Below are 18,886 nucleotides of genomic sequence, written 5' to 3' on the forward strand. Positions count from 1 at the left end.
ACTGCCGGAGGCCCGATATGAACGGCCAGCCAGCGATCTGCGAATGCAGGGAGGGGGAGGGAGGGAGAGAGAGGAGGGGAGTGGTCTCAAGTTGCAGGGGAGAGGAGGGGGAAGTGGAGAAGGGGCTCTGGCTGTCAAAGCCCCGTGCGAGGCATGATCCGGCCGGCTGCCCTGTCAGCCGCGCGCGCTCTGCATTGGGGGGAAATCCGGACATTTACAGATTCCTCCCGGACGCTATTTTTAACTCAAAAAAGCCGGACATGTCCGGCAGAATCCGGACGAATGGTAACCCTAGCGGCAGGGGGCTGGAGTGGGTTTGAAATGTAAAAACTGCTCTAGAAATCCCAGTGGCGTCCATGTTGCATCTTTCCCCTGGGGCAGTGGTTAAAGACAAACTTGCACTGGGCAACCTGCTTCAAGGTGCAGTGTCTCTTAGCTACCTGGTGTCAGTGGAGTGACTCCAGATCTAGCAGCTCCATATCTACTAATCTATCTGGATCAGTGGCTGCTAGAAGTGAGCTCAGGCCCCACAATGGGGAGTGGTTTGCTGTGTTTGGGTCCTGTGGGGCTTGGGAATGCGGGGTTTGCTTCCAGCCCATCTTCAATCCCTGTCAAAGATAAAAGGGTCACATCTCCCTCGGCCAGTGGAGTGGTCAGTGCAGTATGGGGTTAGTTAGGTCAAAGAGTCAATAGGATCTGTATTAACCCTTGGGCCGCCGGAGAGCTGGTTGCTATCCTCTGCTCTGGGCTGTGTTAATGTGTCTGGGGCCCCGGAGCACTGATCCAAGTGGGATCGTCGGTGCTTGTACAATCTGGGCACAACAGGGACCCAGTCTCTGCCCTGACAGTCCTCTAGGACACTCAGGCTCTGGAGGATCATAGGAACGCCAGGCACAGGCAAACTGATTGCTAGGACTACCCCTACACACACCCATCCTGGGGCTTTTTTCACTGGCTGCCGCCTGACTAGCTACGTGAAATGTGCTTCTTAGTGGCTGGATGACCAGCTGTCTGCCTCCTGCCCTGTCCATGCTGGGGGACATGCATTGTGCCGTCCTGCTGGTGCCCTCTAATGGGTCAGCAATGGGACTGAGGGACCCCCCCCGCCTGTTCTCGCACTGAAGACGTCGAACAAGCTGGCTTGCCAGTGACTCGAACAGGGGCAGGATCAGGCCCCTAGTGAGCACACCAGAGCTCACGGCTAGCTCTCATGTTGAGGCCGGCCCTGTGGCTAGGAGGGATTGGCACGGTGCCCTCCCCCTGGGAAAGCTAGCCAGTGGTTTGGACCACGATACGGGATCATGTTTGAATAGCATCAAACCACATTTGGGTGACAAGCAGCCTTGGGTAGTTCGGCCCCTTCTGCACGGGACTGATCAGACATGACTAGCATGGCCCCCTGCCATGTCACCGCCGCTGGCCCAAGCCCCAGGTCTTTGTGACCCATGATCTCATGGATGATTTTAAAACCTGGGCTTAAGCATGCTTCAAACTGGGCTGTAGCCAGTCTAGTCCTGCTACCCACCCAGTCCCTGCGGGCGCTCCAGCTGGGTTTAAAGCATGTCACAATAGCGGAGATGAAGCCTTTGGAGGAACATCCCACCCCCTCCTGTTCTTCCCAAAATCCCGGCCCACAGCCCGGACGGGAAAGAGCAGCTCTCCAGCCCCCCGCAGGCGTAACCCACGCGGGAGAATGTGTTATTGGCTGCTCTTCCTAAGGCTGGCCGCGTAAACGCTTCCCCTCCTGGGGAATCCGCCAGCCAGGCTGCTTCCAGTGAATTTATTTGCTCTTCTCCGAGCTTCCTCCCCGCTCCTTGGTACGAGGGATGGGCCCGAGCTGCAGAACCCAGATACCAGTTGTGTGCGCCCCCAGGTTTGGGACTGTTTGGATCAGAGTTCCCATGGAGGCTGTGGTGGGTGTGCTGGCACGGAAAGCCCTTTGGATGGCAGGGGGGCTGGCTGTTTTTCTCTGGGAGCCCTGGGGGTAGGAGCTGCAGCCTTGTTCTCCTCCTGTAACACACAGCACTTGCGGCTGCGCTCAGTGGGGGTAACTCTCTCTCTCTCTCTCTCTCTCCCTCCCCTGCTCCAGCTGGGATGAGAGCAGCTCCATCAGCAGCGGCCTCAGCGATGCCTCTGACAACCTCAGCTCTGAAGAGTTCAACGCCAGCTCCTCCCTCAACTCCCTCCCGTCCAGCCCCACGGCTTCCCGGCGGAACTCGGCCATAGCGGTACGTGTTGGCCACCCCGCGGAGGTCGGGACGGGTCCACCTCCTTTGTGCCTGTTCAGCGCTGGCGAAAGGGGCGGGGCGGGCAGACCTGGAGAGGGGCGGCCCATGTCCCAGTGAGAGCGCCAGTGGGAGGGGGATGTGCCAGTGACATGGGCAACTGGTGGCTAAGACCACGACCCGCCATCTCACCACAGATGGGGCAGTGGCGCGCAAGGACTTTGTCTCTGCCGATCAGGGCCAGCCCAGCTGACGCCAGTTAGAATCGCTCCGTTGACTTCAGCCGGGCTGCCCCGACCTGCCCGCAGAGGGGCTGGCCCCAGAGCCTGCTCTGGGTTATAGAGGAGTCTAGGCCATCAGAGTGTGGGGCTGTCCCATTTCCCCAGCAGTAACGCTGCATCTAAAGAGTTTGTCTCCAGCCCTGGTACAGGAGCAGAATGAGCCTTTGTGGCAATGGCACTGGGGCAAGTCAGGATCCTGACGTCTCTTCCTGGCTCCGGCACTGACCCTGCATGGCCTCGGGCATGCTGCAGAGAGGGAAACTGAGGCATTGGCTGGGGCAGCAACGCGCAGCGGGTTAGTAGTGGAGCTGGGAAGAGAACCAGGACCCCAGCCCCTTGCACCGTCCTCAAGGGTGAGAGGCCTGTGATCTAGAGGGGAAGGCCCCTGCTTTCTCCTCCCCAAGCGGCAGCGTCTCCTGGGCGGGCGGCGGGTGGGGTTGGCAGAGCGTTGCCCCCCTCACCTCTCTGTCCCCACCCCGCGCAGCTGCGCACGGACTCGGAGAAGCGCTCGCTGGCCGAGAGCGGGCTGAGCTGGTACAGCGAGGCGGAGGAGAAGGGCCCGAAGAAGCTGGACTACGACAGCGGCAGCCTCAAGATGGAGCACGGCGCCTCCAAGTGGCGGCGGGAACGGGCTGAGAGCTGCGACGAGGCCCCTGCCAAGGGGGGGGAGCTGAAGAAGCCCGTCAGCTTGGGCCCGCCGGGGTCCCTGAAGAAGGGCAAGACGCCCCCGGTGGCAGTGACCTCGCCCATCACCCACACGGCCCAGAGCACCCTCAAAGTTGCAGGTGAGGCTGCAGCGGGGGGGAGGGTGTTGGGTGTTCCCACCTTCCCACGCCTTCACTGGGTTTGGCCAAACGGGCACGACCCCTCCAGCCTCAGGAGTGAGATGTGCCACAGACGGGCCCGGTGTGTGGAGTCAGGGCTCCCCCTAGTGGCTGGCACGGGGATTACGCCAGCCAGCTACTCCCTTAGCTCCCGGGCAGGGGTTCGATCCCCCTGGCTGGCTGAAGCGGCTGCGTGCTCAGGATTCAGCCTGGGGATCGGCTAGGAACCTCCTGTGACGAAGTGGGACTGTTCTTAATGTTCCCTGTAAATACTGTGTGGGTGCCTCAGTTTCCCCTATGCATTTCTTAAGTCTCTAGGTGGTGGGGAAAGGCCAGTGTGCATAAATCACTGACACTCTGTCTCCCTGGCAACAAATGGCCAGGGCCCCTTCCCCCACTGCAAGGAAATAGTTAAAGGTGAACAAAGAGATCAGGTGACCTCCTGGCCCAGGAAAGAAACAAAGCCGAGAGAAGGAGGGGCTGGAGGGGGTTTGGGAGTTGGAGCTACCTGGGGACTAGGAGTGAGGGCAAACGTGGGTGTCTGGCTCTCTGAACCCCATAATGGACCCGGCCGAGGGGTCCCGTTCGCCGCTGTACCTACAAGCTCTGTTTTAGACCGTGTTCCTGTCGTCTAATAAACCTGTTTTACTGGCTGGCTGAGAGTCACATCTGACTGCGAAGTGGGGGGTGCAGAACCGTTTGGCTTCCCCAGGACCCGGCCTGGGCGGACTCGCTGTGGGAAGCGCACGGAGGGGCATATGCTCCCAGGAGGTGAAGCCGTGTGAGCTTCTTGCCCTGAAGACAGTCTGCTCCAAGGGAGAGGAGGCTCCCCAAAGTCCTAACTGGCTTTGTGGGGAGCAGTTCCAGAACATCGCCCGGGGACTCCGTGACACCTCCTAAGGAAGGCTATGAGAGGGGAGTGCTGCGTCCTCCTGGAGAACGCTCTAGGGGGCCTTACAGGGGTCGTACACCCCTCCCCAGGGGAGAACATGTGCAGGGTACAATCCACCGAGGGCTCGCCCAGGCCACTGGGCGATGTGGGCAGCTGGTGACCTCGGGCTCATGCTGCCTTTGGTGCCAGACCCACCCCACTGGCGCCATCCCTGAGAGTCACTGTAGCACGGCTGCAGAGCCCCTACATCACTCTGATTCCCCGGGGGCGTGAGAGGTGTCACATCACGTCCTGCTGTGACAGCAGCCATCAGAGAGCCCGTCAGTCCCATCATCCCAGGGGCCCGTGCTGGACTGTTCCCCGCAGTGTATTCCCCGTCCCGTGGGCTCAGTCCGTCCCAGGGTTGCCATATTTGCCTCCAGTTGGCAAGAACCACAGAACGGAGCAGGGCACGGGCCGGCTCTTGTGCAAAAGTTGAGTGTAAATCTTTGACGTGACCCGGTGTTCGTGCCCCGTACCGGGCAGCACCCTTCCACTCTGGGGGATTTGATGCCTTTCAAGTTTGGTTCGGTTCTGCCTTAAAATGAGGCTGTTTTTCGCCTGGAAACCGTGCCCAGATTTCCATGTTGAACAGCGTGATACCCTGCTCCAGTGCGACCTAGTGAAGAGAGCAAGGCTGTTTGCAGAACAGAAGCTCCCTGGATGGGGTGAAGTTTCCTAGCCACAGGAGCCCACGTTGTACCAGGGGAGTCCAATCCCAGAAGGGCCAGGGGGCTGGGGTACTCTCCTCTATTGCTTGTGACCTTCTCCATCTCGCTCTGCTCTCCCCAGGCAAACCTGAAGCTAAAGCCACTGACAAGAGCAAGCTGTCTGTGAAGAACGCGGGCCTGCAGCGCTCTTCCTCCGACGCTGGCCGGGATCGGATCGGGGATGCCAAGAAGCCTCCCTCGGGGCTCGCCCGGCCCTCTACCTCTGGCTCCTTCGGCTACAAGAAGCCGCCTCCTGCCACCGGCACGGCTACGGTGATGCAGGCAGGTGGCTCGGCCACGCTCGGCAAGATCCAGAAGAGCTCCGGCATCCCTGTCAAGCCTGTCAACGGGAGGAAAACCAGCCTGGATGTCTCCAACGCCGGGGAGCCTGGCTTTTTGGCGCCCGGGGCTCGCTCCAACATCCAGTACCGGAGCCTGCCGCGGCCGGCCAAATCCAGCTCCATGAGTGTGACGGGCGGGCGTGGCGGGAACCGGCCTGTGAGCAGCAGCATCGACCCCAGCCTCCTAAGCACCAAGCAAGGGGGCATCTCCGTGTCACGGCTCAAGGAGCCCTCCAAGATCGGCACGAGCCGGAGCACGCCGGCCCCGGTGAACCAGACGGACCGCGAGAAGGAGAAAGCCAAAGCCAAGGCCGTGGCCCTGGACTCCGAGTGCGTCTCGCTGAAGAGCATCGGCTCCCCCGAAAGCACCCCCAAGGCCCAAGCCAGCCACCTGCCTGCTGCCAAAGTGGCCGAGCTGCCCCCAACACCGCTCAGGTAGGAGCCAGGGAAACCTCCCAGCACCAGCCCCACTGCCACAGGCAGCCACCCCCCAGCCTGAGCCAGGGCTCCTCCCCTGAGCTTGCCATGAGGGCTAGTCAGACATTTTCCATCTTAACTGGCTTTTAATGGAAAACTGAGTTTTCGACTAAGAAATCAAACACCCGAAACCCCTAATATTTCAATATTTTCCACAGTGTCTCTTGGAAGTTGTAGTTCAGTTACCTCCTGTCTCCATTCTTCCGTATGGGCTGGGCTCCTCAGCTGGACTCCATCTCCCATAATGCATCACAGCTAGGGTCTCTTAGGATGCATGTTTTCCCTCTCCCAAGAGCTGAGACTGGGGTGCATCATGGGATATGTATTCCAACTAGGAAGTCGGGCAGATCAAGGCGAATGGGACTATGAGGCAGTCGAACTACAGCTCCCATGAGGCATTGTGGTGGTCTTTCCAAGCGAAATATTCTTGGTTTTCAGCTAAGAGTTGTCAGTGTTCAAAACAGTTGCTGAAAAATTGAACTTTTCTTGGGGGGGCAGGGGGGATTTTTTCACGAGTTCAAACACAATCACCCTCCTCTTCCCCTATGGGTACGTGAGAGAGGGGCCTGACAGGGTCAGATCCTTGGTCTTGGCCAGCTGGCACTGATTCCGTAGTGCTTGGGGTAGTTTGCTTTTTTTGTTGATACCAGCTGCCTGTTCCTAACCAGCAACCCTACAGTAACACACCAGCGCATGCAGCTTGGTGCCAGTGAGTAGCACTGCACTAACTCACTGAAGAGGGGAGCCCAGCCAACAGGAACAAACCCCCGTGTGTGTATGGGATAAAGAAGGGAGTTCGCTGCGGCTAAGAAAGCCGCTCCCAAGGGGGTTCTTCCAAACTCTGGTTGGGGACCCCAAAGCAACAGTGTCTATATAGAAAATCCCCATGGCGCTGCCTTCTCCTGCCATGGGGGGAAGCATATTATCCAGAGGGGTATGTGTGACTGTCGATCAGCCTTGGGGTTTTGTACAGTTGCCCGTCACCCTGGCATCTGGATGTAGACCTCGGTCAGGGAGAGCACTGAGGGGGTACGGGGTGGGCGGTATGTGAAACTAGAGAAACTGCTAGAGTAAGGGTCTCCAACAGACTGTTCAAGTGCCTTTTTTTTTTTTTTTTTTAAACTCTCTCCCTAAAAGTGGGTCAGGCCTCAGCAGTGGGGCTGGGCCCCATATGCTGCGAGTGCAGGATGTGGGCCCTGCCGGGCCGGGCCCCACCATGCTCTCCCCTGGCAGGCTGGGCTGGGTGAACAGCCGAGCTTCCTCCCCCGTCTGGGCTCAGCTTCAGGCCCGGCGTCTCTGCTGCCCCTCCCCAACCCAGTTCTGTGTTCCCACAGGGCGCCTGCCAAGAGCTACGTGAAGCCCCCTTCCCTGGCCAACTTGGACAAGGTCAACTCCAACAGCCTGGACCTGCCCTCCTCCAACGACCTGCCCCAGCCCCACGCCAGCAAGCGGCAGGACCTGCACCCGGCGGCCGGGCACCTCACACCCTGCTTCGCCCCCAGCCCCGCCCCCATCCTCAACATCAACTCGGCCAGCTTCTCCCAGGGCCTGGAGCTCATGAGCGGCTTCAGCGTCCCCAAGGAGGGCAGGATGTACCCCAAGCTCTCGGGCCTGCACCGCAGCATGGAGTCCCTGCAGATGCCAATCAGCCTGCCCAGTGCCTTTTCCGGGAGCAGCACCACCACCACCACCCCTGCCCCTGCTCCCACCCCTCCCATCAGCACAGAGGAGGAGACCAGCGAGCAGGGCTGGACTGGCAGCCCGAGAGCAGCACATCTGGACAGGTGCCGCCTGAGGAAGGGGAGGGTGGGCAGGAGCAGGGCCACCTCCCAGATGTGCTGGAGCTCAGCTATCGGGGGCGGGGGGTTCCAGAGCCTCCCTGCTATGCTATGGGGGGCCCAGAACCCCAACCCCCACCATGCTCCCGTGGGGAGGGCTGCCTGACCTCTTGGGGCACCCGGCAGCCCTAGGGGTGGACAGCTTTGTGAGGCACAAGCCTCGGGCCGGAATCCCCGCCGCACCCTGGAAACGCCAGGTCCCTGGGGTCACCTGCCCCTACTATACCCGCTCCCACCACCAAGCTGGCATGGCCCCCAGCTGGGCATTGCCCCTGGCGAGTGCCCTCCCTCTCCCAGCCCGCGGAGCCGACCATGACTCGTGTTTCTCTTCCTCCCCAGCACCAACCGCGACCGGAACACGCTGCCCAAGAAGGGGCTGAGGTAAAACTTCAATGCCTGTGTGGCCCCTCACGGTCACTCTGGGACCTCTCAGCTGCAGGGAGTGGGGTACTGGCCCTCCATTAGTGCTGGGACCTGAGGCTCCGAGAGGCTAAGGGACTTGCCCAAGGTCACTGTGGCAGAGCAAGGAACTGACCACCGGTTTGCTAGGCTAGTGCTCTAACCACTGGGCCATCCTCCCGGCCCCTCACCCTCTTGCACCAATAGTGCAGCTTTGCTGCCCAGGGCACCGCAGGTCACTCAGAGCAAGGGCAGAATATCGTCCCCGGAACAGCGGGAGACCAGCCCTTCATCGATGCCAGAGATCCCGCTGTCATGTCGAGCCCATGCCCCCTAACCTGGCTTCCCAGTGCTGCGGCTGGCATCTCGGCCTCCCCTGTGCTGTCCCGGGCAGCGGGAAATGCCTCAGGGCTGAAGGGGACATCTTGGCAAGAGAAGGGTTTGCTACACCAGAGCTGAGCCCAGCCCTCCACCTCCTTGGTGCGCCCGATACTCCAGAGACAGGCCAAGCCTTCCCCTTCGCCATTGGCTTTGTCAGATCCTTGTGGAGGGAGAGGCGGACCGAGCCCCTAGAACTGCCCCCACAGCGTCCCAGTGGGCGCAAGGATCTGCCACGTGGCTTTACTCTGAACTCTTTGGCGAGAGCCGTGGCCATTCCGAAGCCCTTTGGCAACTCGACCCTGGCTGGGGAAAATGGACTAGCGGGGACCCCCAGCAGCGTCGCCTTGCTGATCTCTCCCTCGGCCCTGGCAGGTACCAGCTCCAGTCCCAAGAGGAGACCAAGGAGAGGCGCCACTCCCACACGATCGGCGGGCTCCCAGAGTCAGATGACCAGTCAGAGCTGCCCTCGCCTCCCGCCCTCTCCGTGTCCTTGGCCGGAAAAAGCCCACTCACGAATATCGGTCAGTTTGCCGTGGCCGGGTGTAAATCAGCGCAGCGCCATTGAAAACAGCGTCCCGGGAACTCTGCTGGTTTATGCCAGCTGAGGAGCTGGCCCCTGGTGTCTGTGCAGCAAGGATCACAGCAAGGCCTGTGTGCTCCAGAGGGTGGAGCTGGCTTGTTGGCGGGGCCAGAGGGCCTTGCCCATAGAAACCAGAGGTGGAGAAGCCCCATGAAGTGCCTAATCCACCCCCTGGGCCCTCTGCCCAGCCTCTGGCACCTGCCCTCTGCTTCCTCTCTGGGCAGCCTCCTCACAAAGGGCCATGCTCTGACATAGCCCAGCTGCGGGGGGGCTCCCATTGAAAGCGCCCCCAATGAAAGTGAGTGGGAGGCAAACTGTCGGGTAGGAGAGTCCCTCACGGGTGTGGGGCCCACTTCTCTCGCTTGTGCCAGAGGAACTGGCGTCAGAGGGATTTTCCTGATTTAAACCAGCGTGAAGGTTCAGGCCCAGTGGGGTTACTCCTGATTGAAACCAGAGTGAGTGAGCGGGGGATTGGACCCAGTGTTACTCCTGTTTTACACTGGAGTGAGTGAGCGGGGGAGCGGGCCCAGTGTTACTCTTGTTTTACACCGGAGTGAGTGCGGGGAGGGATTGGGGCCCAGTGGGGCTACTCCTGATGGACACCGGCTTTGGCATGAACTCGCTGTTCCCAGGATTCACCACCTGGGAGAGCGCGTGGGCCAGCCCCAGCAGGTATCCCTCAGCCTCGCGGTACTGGCTTCGCTCGAGTCTCCCCGTCCTGAGGCTCTGGTCCCGAGCGTGACTGTGTGTGGCGTCCTCCCCCACCCTCCCGCGTCCCTGGCTCCTCAGGGCTCCGGCCCCTCCCCGCCCCACGCTCCCTGCTGCTCCGCTCCCCTGGGCCAGGCGCGTTTCTGACCCTGCCTCTTCTCTTCTCCCTCCCCTGCCTTCTCCATGCAGTGAGTCCCACTGCTGCCACCACTCCGCGGATCACCCGTTCCAACAGCATCCCCACCCACGACTCCGCCTTCGAGCTCTACAGCACCTCCCAGATGGGCAGCACCCTCTCCCTGGCAGACAGACCCAAGGGCATGATCCGCTCGGGCTCCTTCCGGGACCCTGCGGACGACGGTGAGACACTCGTGCTCCGGCCGGAGCGACGGGCTCTTCCTCCCCGTTATCCGGGGGTAGCATGGCTCCAGGGTCCCCTGCCTGCCCCTCCATGCCCTGGGCATCCCTTTTGGTGGCAGCGGCGGCACTCGCGATCCCGAGCACCGAAGCATTTCCTGCTACTGTGGGGGAGACAAGAAAGGGTTAATCCTGCTAGCAAGCGAGTGGGGAATCCTGTCAGTCCCAAGGCAGCAGGATGGGTCAAACCAGCCTCCCCCACTGAGCATGAGAGCAGTGGCTGGGCCTATTGGCTCTGTCTGCTCCCTGCCCCCAAGTGCAGGCTCCATGGCTCCTCTGGGGGAAGGAACCTGCACAGGCCTATCGGGGGAGGGGGGGTTGAGCTCAGGGGCTGCTCGTGCAAAGCTGGGCTGGAAACCTGGCTCTGGGCTCGCAGGTCCCTGAGCGTAGATGAGCAGATGGACATGGGGGCAAAGCGCAGGGCTGGGAGTCGGACTATTCCTGGCTGGGCCTCGCCGTGTTACCTGGGGCAAGGCCCCCCATTCCTCCTGCCCCAGTGCCTCAGTTTCCCCAGCTGTATAGCGGGGATGGTGATGCTGACCCAGCTCTTCCCAGGGATGAGGAGGGTCCTGGGGGTGGTCAGGCTCTGCTTAGTAGTGTCCCTACAGCAATGTGAGCTCCTTGGCTGGATGGTGCCCTGTGGCAAGGGTGATTTGCCAGGGCAGGCTGCCCAGCTGAATGTGGCCCCTGCCTGTAACCTCTGCAGTACCCCTCCTGCCCCCCCCCCATTCATCCCCTGCTGTGGCGCCCCACAGACCCCTCTGGGAAAGCCAGCGCTGCCTCCCCTTCCCCCGCCACCCAACTCCCGTGCTCTCAGCCAGGGCACGGTGGAGGGCTCCGTGACTCAGGCATGTTTGTTCTGTTGCAGTTCATGGATCGGTGCTGTCCCTGGCCTCCAGCGCCTCCTCCACCTACTCCTCAGTAAGAGCTGCTCCCACGGTCCCCCCGCCTGCGCCGGGGCGCTCCTGTTACCTGCACGTCTGGGGGGTGGGGCACGGGCCAGGCCGCGCCCACAGGGCCTTGCAGGGGTGGCCGCAGCCAGCTGCTGTCTGGATGGCTTTGCGGGAGGAGCCCCACGGTGGCTTGGGGCGGGGTTCAGTTCTGTGCATGGCTCTGCCCCCCAATCTCTGCCTGTCTGCCCCTCACTTCCCCCCTATGTCCTAATGCTGGCCTCTGTCTGTCTCTCCTTCCTGCTGCGCTGCGCTCTGCCAGGCGGAGGAGAGGATGCAATCCGAGGTACGGTGAGACCCCACTTCTCCACCCGCCCTGACGGCTCGCTCCCGGCCCCCGATGGGGGGAGCGGCCCACTTCTCCCTGACCCTTCCCCCTTTGCCTTCTCTCCCCTCCAGCAAATCCGCAAGCTGCGCCGGGAGCTGGAGTCGTCCCAGGAGAAGGTGGCGACCCTGACGTCTCAGCTGTCAGCCAACGTGAGTCCAGTCGCAGCTCCAGGCCAGGCCTAGTGCTTGTCCAGAGTGGGGGGCATCGTCAGAGGTCTCTGGACCCACTATAATGCCAACTGTGGTAATATCCTAAAGATGGGGGGGAGGAGTGCTGGGGCATCGTCCCGGGGACAAGGCAGGGGTCGGGCGCACCCTGGCCTGGCGAGCAGATGACCCTGCCAGGAACAAGGAGGGGAAGCTCACCCCGTGGCAGACGTGAGGGGCAGAGCTGGTACCGAAGGGTGGGCAAGGCAGAGATGCAGGGGCCAGTGCCCAGCAGAGGCACTCCAGCCTGTGCAGCTCTCCCTGAGACAGGAGCTGGTCAGGGAGGCGGAGGAGATGGGTCAGAGTAGCAGCTGCTGCAGCTGGCAATGGAGTGTCCTTAGGGGTGCCTGAGGCCAGTGCGTCCCCTGTGCCTGGCCCCCTCAACTGGCAGGTTGCAGGAAGATGCCCGTTTTGACAGCACCCCCTGCTCTACCTTGTGGGGGGGGGTCACCTCCCCACTCAGATCATCCCCCCACACGGCTGCTCTCTGCAGGGCAGGAGCGCCACCCCGGAGCCACGCAGCATCCCCATGGTGCGCAGGGCCCTTGGCACGCCGGGGAAGCCTGGCTGCTGCGTGGAGGAGGTGTGGCCCTGGGAGATGGCCTGCTGCGTCCCAGCGGGAGAGACTGCACACACCATGTGGCGTGGCATGTCTGTGGTGTCGGCACTACCGGCTCCAGGACCAGAGGGGTCGGAGAGGCAGGACCCGGAGCAGGCACCGAGCTGAGAACCCTCCCAGCCACTGTCAGCCCTGGGGGAACCCTCGCGCAAGGGCCACACGCTCCCTTCCCGCCTGCTCCTACCCCAGGCCCCATCCCCCCTCACCCTAGACTCCAGGTGTCCATCCCCACCTCCGGCACCTTCCCTCTGGCTCCCGCCCCCCCCTTCTTGGGAGAGAGCCTCTTCCCCGGTGGCGAGAGATCAGAGCCCTTCCCCGCCCTTGTTCCGAGAGGCAGTGGCTATAGTATGGACTGGGCTGCGAGCCCAACGCGGGGCTGCTGGGCTTGCGAGCCTGGGTCCCTCCGGGACAGAGCAGGCAGTAAAGCAGCATGCTGGGAGGTGAGGGGGGAATGCCACATGCTCGCCTCCCCCACACCGGGTGCTTGCCACACAGCCACACAGCGGCTGCCAGTCTGGCTCCCCACCGTGCTCTCCGTTCCCCAGCTGAGCGTGATGCCCTCTCCCGCTGCCTTTCAGGCTAACCTGGTGGCGGCCTTCGAGCAGAGCCTGGTGAACATGACGTCCCGTCTGCGCCAGCTGGCAGAGACCGCGGAAGAGAAGGTGGGTGCTGCACAGGGAGAACTGGGCAGCTGGCAGGGCACCGGGGTCTCTGTGCCAGGGAGCAGGTCTCACCCCCTCCCCCCGGGGGTCTCCTATTCGCTGGCACTGGGCTCAGCGCAGCTCCCTGAGAGTCCCCTCAGGGCTTCACCTGCTGAAGGGGCGCCTGACCCATGGGCAGGCCGGCACCTCCGTCCAGGAGAGGGCCCAAGCGCCACCAGCGCCCCAGCCAGCCCGCTGGGTGATGGGGAAACCTCTTCCCGGAGAAGGAGCAGAGCCTGCCACATCCTCGCAGGAGGCTGGCCGTGCCGCGGGCTGATCCCTGGGGGAGCTGTCTGACTAGAGACACACCTATCCCCACGCATAGCGCCCTCGCTCGCCCTGCTGGGCCTGAGCTTCTCCTGTGTCCCTGGATCTGTGCCGGCTGGTGCCGTGGGCTGCCCTGCAGTGGCCGGGCTCATCCCTGGACAGCAAGGTCCGGCCCAGGGGCACAAGCCAGACCCTCCTTTTCTCTTGGGCATCCCTGGAGGACTCTGGCTATTAACCCTGGAGGCTGGTAGCCTCCTGTGCCCAGCACCCTGAGCAAGCAGCTGGCATGTGTCCTGGCTGGGGGGGAGGGGCTTGCTGTGGGCGTGGGTTAGCGATGTCCCTGGCACCTCCACCCAACCGGGAACTACAGGGTAATTTCCCTGTGCTTCTGCCAGGACACGGAGCTGGTGGACCTGCGGGAGACCATCGACTTCTTGAAGAAGAAGAACTCAGAGGCCCAAGCCGTGATCCAAGGAGCTCTGAACGGGACTGACATCACGCCCAAAGGTGAGCCAGGCTCTGTGGCAGTGCTGCCACCCCCGCTTCTTGCTGCTGTGGGGCCAGCGCCAGGCCTGTGATCTAGACCCCTGGGCCGTGTGCTCGTCAAGGCAGGGGATCCAGATCCTCGCCAGGACGGGGAGGAAAGGGGGACGATGGGGTTCTGCTCATTCACAAGGAGCCGGGAGGATTAAAACACCCCCAGTGCAATGTCTTGAGTTCTCCCCCAGGGGAGATGGGGTGTCCTCTCTACCGCCCCAGCAAAGACCATCCTGCATCAGCCTCTCCCGTCTCTCAGCAGCACATGTCTGATCCGTGTCACTGTCGCCGGGTCCTTGTGTATTTGATGCAATATGTATGAGCGTCTCTTTCAAGTCCAGGCAGGAGAGAGAATCTGGAATCTCATTGAAACAGAATAACGTTGGCCGGTGATGAGAGAGAACCCTGCGTGGTCTGTCAGCATATCCCAATGGGAGCAAGCTGCTGCTGTGCATGGCAAGGAGCGGCTTGTTAATTACAACCAGCCGTTCACAGGGCACTGGGACGCAGATCCTCAAAGGTCTCAAGCGCTGAGCTCCCATTGATTTCAATGGGAGTTTGGCACCGAAACACCTTTGGAAATCTCACTGTGGTGCTCAGCATCTGGGTCTAATTCTTACAGTCTGTGCAAACCCAGCCTGCACAGAGCCCTGTCACAGAATTGACCAGAGAACCCAGCCCCTTTGCTGCAGGACTGTGGGAATCCCAGCTTTCGTTCCACACGTTTGTTTCTAGCTTTTCTGGTGCTTTGAAAGCCTGATCCAAATGTAACTACTGCAGAGATGTCTGCCTGAGTCTGCAGAGAGCCTGAACCAATAGCTGAGAGTTGTGTACTGCCCTTATTTGCCACCATGGGGTTCTGATCCTTCCCCCTTGCTCCCCAAACTAGCAGGGTGCTCTAGGAGGACAAAGAACCATTATTAGATGGTGGCAAAATGTCTCAAAGCTCCCATAAGCACAGATTTCTTGGAGACAGCACACTCCTCCCGTAAGGGAAGATAAGGATCCCCATGGCGCTGGACAAGCGAAGTGCAGAGAAATCCAGGGAAGCCACTGCAGGGTGCAGGAGCTGGGGAAGGTGCTGGCTGAGCCAGGGGAGCAGAGCAGGATAGATGGGGTGCGCGAATGGCCCCAGTGGGGGGGGCTCTGTGCCAACACGTAGATTCTCAGCCTCTCTCTCTCTCTCTCTCTGCCTTCCCTCCCTTGGTCCCCAGAGCTGCGCATCAAGAGGCAGAACTCCTCCGACAGCATCTCCAGCCTCAACAGCATCACCAGCCACTCCAGCATCGGCAGCGGCAAGGATGCCGACGCCAAGAAGAAGAAGAAGAAGAGCTGGGTAGGTCGGGGGCTGGCGGGGAGGAGGCGCAGGGTGCGGCGTGGGGGGAAATCATGGCAGGATCTGGCCCAGGATCGGACTCTCCACGCTGTGTTCTTAGCGCACAAGGCACCCCGGGGCGGCATGGGGCTGGACCCTTGGTGCCCCGGATTAGCACGCTGCTGTCTGCCCCGTGGGGACGCCGCAGGCCGGGACTTCTTCTCGGAAGTGCTTTGCCAACTCTGGCTCTGGGGCTGAGGGCTGAGTCGCCGGCTGGGCGGGGTTCGAAGCTCCCCAGCCCAGTTCTAGTACGTGTGCACCATTCCGGACTGATCTCTCTCACCCTCCAGTCCCACACTGGAACCGCTGGCTCCCGCAATGCAGCCGGACAGAGCAGGGACCAGCCCGGTAGCCCTCCCATGCCAGGACTCCCCATGGGGGTCGGTCCCCCCTTCTTTCCAGATCCCAGCTCAGGTAGAGGGGAAGGGCCAGCAGCAGCAGGCTAGGGGAGGCTGCCCTGGTCTCCAGGGCTCCCTAGCCATGCACTGACCCCAGGCAGGGCTCTGAGCAGAGTGTGTGATTAAGTCTTGCTTTGTTTTGTTTTTTCTCCCCCAATGCTGACCCCAACCCTTTTTTTCCAGGTATACGAGGTAAGTCTGACACCTTTCCCCACCCCCCCATTCCCCGTGTTTTGCCCCCCGTCCAGGGCGATGGCTCATTTCCAGTGGGACGGCACTCATGAAACTAACCATTCCATCCATTCCGCTGGCGCTCACCACCCGTGGAGCATGGTCCATCCACCGGAGTTGCCGAGCCTTGCTACCTCTCTGACTTATTTTAGCTTTGAAGCCAGCTCCTCAGCCCCCATCGAGCTCTGGCCAAGGGGAGTTGGGCTCCTGGGTCTGAATTGTCAGAGGGGGCTAGGGCTGTTGGGTGCCCTTGAGTTTTGGTACCTGAAACGCCTTAGTGGTCTTTGGAGAGATGCTCTGTCTCCGCCACAAGGCCTGGGGCTCAGGGCAGCAGTGGCTGGACCAGGTTCTCTGGCCTTGACAGTGCAGGAGGTCAGACTGATTAATCAGAACCTGGAAACCTATGAAGCTGGGTACCCCAGCTGGCTAGTCGCTGCTGATTATACAGGCCGCGCTCTGGACGACCTCCTCCAGGTGAGGAGCGAATCCCTAGAGCCTGAACTTTCTGAACCTTTCGGGAATGCGACAGCGGGCTGGGTTGGCGCTCGTGGGATCCTTCTGCTGCTGCTGGCCAGACTGGGAATACCCCGGGGCAGCTATGATGATACCTCATGTCCCTGAAACCACCTGCCTTCCAGGCCTCGCTCGGTCTGTGCAGGTAGCAACAGGTACAGGCCAGCCCCGAGCCCTCGGCCCGTTCCCTGTGTGTCCAGCCCCGGATGCACTGAGCACTCACCAAATTATCCAGCCCGCTGTTCCTGAAGGAACCGCACATATCAGAGGATCAGCTCTCTGCATAGCACCCCCGCTAAGATATATTTATAGCAAACACGAGAATACGTTCATCATCAAAGACTAGAGATTCAAGTCATGAGGAGTGAGGATACTGGAAACAAGGTTACGCTGAAAACAAAATCATCCATACACTTTCTAGAGGCTAAACTGACCCTCCTGGCTAAAGTTTCTCTCCCCCAAAGTTCTCGTCAGCATCTTCAGCCAAGCCGATTGAGACCCCTTCCTCAGCCTTGCTCCTGGGTCGCCAACGTCCCCACTCCCATTCCGAATCTGCTGAAACCAAATCGGACGAGAGGGCAAAGTTCTCCAAGCTCCTTCTTTTACTCAGCTCCAAAGGCAGTATCCTCTGGTGCTTGGAGGGGGGGAATTTGAGAGTCAGGAGATGTGGGTCTAGCCTGACTCTGCCACTGACCGCGTGGGGCTGTGGGCAGGTCACTGCCCCTCTCTGGTGAAGGTGTCCGGCAATGCCACGTGCTCCAAGTAGATGGGGGCCGAATGTCCTTCAGCCCTTAGGCACTGATTTATGTAGGCTCAGGCCCTAAGGTAGCACTGGATCCCCCAGGGCACCCCAGTTCCTCTCACTGGGCTGACTGGCTCCAGAGAGGGCGGTGTCCATCCTTGGAGGGAGCTGGGTCGCCCTCCTTCCCCTCTGAAATGCGCAGCATGACCAGATATATTTTAATATGAAAATCTGTTGGCAAAGGCCAACTCCGCAATCCTGTGAAAGACCCCATTGTATTTCAGGGACACACAACCTCCCCAATCGAACTACATCTCCCATGATACACTGTGGCCATACGTTTGCCATAACGCACAGCCTCTCCTGTCCACAGAGGAGACCATGCATCATGGGAGTTGTAGTCTGACTGGGGATTCTAGCCCATGAAGGAGGACGGGAGCATGAGGCAACCAAACTACAACTCCCATGTAGCACTGTGGCAGCATTTCAGAATCAAACTATTTCAGTTCCTGATTTCTGACGTTTTTTTTCCCCATTGAAAATGCAACATTTACAGCAGGGAGCCCTCCCTCCCAACCATACTGTCCAGCCAGCTCTGCCCACCAGGCCTAGCCCACTGGCCAACAGGCTGATGCCCATCCCCAAGGCCCAGTCCTGCCCTCTTTGAACCCAGCTTTGCATTGGCTCCAGTGGGAGCAGAACAGGGCCTTAACTTCCCAGGAAAGGCCTGGTCCGTACGAGTCTGTCAGCCATGCTACAAGGCCAGGGTAAGGAAAGGGCAATGCACGGATTGCCAGTCCTGTGACATGGCATCTGGTGACGCCCCCTGCGATCCACAAGGGCCGGTTGGCATCCTGCAGTCGATGTGAAAGCTGCTCACCCTGCAGGATGAGCGCTAAAGGGGAGCAGCCTCCTCGAGTGATCCGGGATTGGTGTGGGACCACGAATGAGGCAGGCGACACCCCCATTTCAGAGTCCCCTCCGCCCATCGCAGCATCTGGCGCCCCCCTAGCCGTCCTGTCAGTCGGTGTCTATGTTCTGTGCCCTCGGTGTGTGCGTGTGTGCATGCTGCATGCTCCATCTGGGGTGCGGATCGAGCAGGAGTCTGGGCCGCCAGGCCCGTCACGTGTTAGCAACCCTGCCATCCTCCTTGCTGGGGAAGGTTCATGCAGGGCTGGACACGAGCAGCATCCCATGTCCGAGCCCTCAGAGTCCGGTGAGCCTTTTTGGGCTGGATTCCCCGCCCTTGGGTTGGGTTCCTTGCATTGGCAGGAGCAGCTCCGCTGAATTCAGGGGGGTGGGCATGAGCCTTGCAGAACGGGGGCATCAGGCACCAGAACGGACAGCTGCGTGGGCATGGCCTTCTCCCTCATACCATGAGCCAGGCTCCTCTGTGATCAGAGCCACAGAGATGTTCTGTAGCACCACACGGGGCCCCAGCCACCATGCGCTAGCACCGTGATTTGGAATCTGTGGTGCTTTTCCCCCATACCGTAGCTTCCCACCAGCTATGCCTGGCCTGTCAGAACAGACTCAAGCCCCCAGAGACAGGGACTGTGCTCTCCCTGCCTCACGGCCGCTGCCTTTCATGGTATAGCCAAGCTGGGCTTTAGGGGAATGGGACATCCCACACCCACCAGAACGGGATGTTCCTCTGCCACGCTGTCCCCTAGCTGCGTGCAGTGGAATATTCCCCCGGTGCCATCCCATTCGAATAGAATCCCTCGCCAGCCAATCATCTTCTGCGGGCGTAGAATCGGGGCTGGCGATTGGCTGGAGAGACGGTAAGGAGTTTCCCAGAGAACACTAGGACTGGGTATCCCGCATCAGAGACCTGAGGCTGATCTCTGCCTTCTGCTCCCCTGGATGTTGGCAATTCCCGTCCCAGGAGTCCTGTGCAGGGCAAC

General features: G+C 60.9%; 1 protein-coding gene across 5 annotated transcripts in view; it reads left to right on the forward strand.

The window, feature by feature from the left end:
• Window positions 1-18,886, forward strand: part of NAV1 (neuron navigator 1) — a 281,812-nt gene that overhangs the window by 250,155 nt on the left and 12,771 nt on the right. For all 5 annotated transcript variants that reach the window (XM_024218023.3, XM_024218044.3, XM_024218030.3 and 2 more), the window contains 13 exons: window positions 2,090-2,228; window positions 2,991-3,291; window positions 5,054-5,747; window positions 7,124-7,573; window positions 7,967-8,008; window positions 8,780-8,928; window positions 9,885-10,055; window positions 10,981-11,033; window positions 11,325-11,348; window positions 11,462-11,539; window positions 12,794-12,877; window positions 13,579-13,690; window positions 14,935-15,056. In XM_024218023.3, the coding sequence (XP_024073791.2) occupies window positions 2,090-2,228; window positions 2,991-3,291; window positions 5,054-5,747; window positions 7,124-7,573; window positions 7,967-8,008; window positions 8,780-8,928; window positions 9,885-10,055; window positions 10,981-11,033; window positions 11,325-11,348; window positions 11,462-11,539; window positions 12,794-12,877; window positions 13,579-13,690; window positions 14,935-15,056 (2,419 nt within the window). The remainder of the gene's footprint in view (window positions 1-2,089; window positions 2,229-2,990; window positions 3,292-5,053; window positions 5,748-7,123; window positions 7,574-7,966; window positions 8,009-8,779; window positions 8,929-9,884; window positions 10,056-10,980; window positions 11,034-11,324; window positions 11,349-11,461; window positions 11,540-12,793; window positions 12,878-13,578; window positions 13,691-14,934; window positions 15,057-18,886) is intronic.

This window comes from Terrapene carolina, unplaced genomic scaffold, assembly GCF_002925995.2.
Source record: "Terrapene carolina triunguis isolate 2854851 unplaced genomic scaffold, T_m_triunguis-2.0 Scaffold191, whole genome shotgun sequence".
NCBI lineage: Eukaryota > Metazoa > Chordata > Testudines > Emydidae > Terrapene > Terrapene triunguis.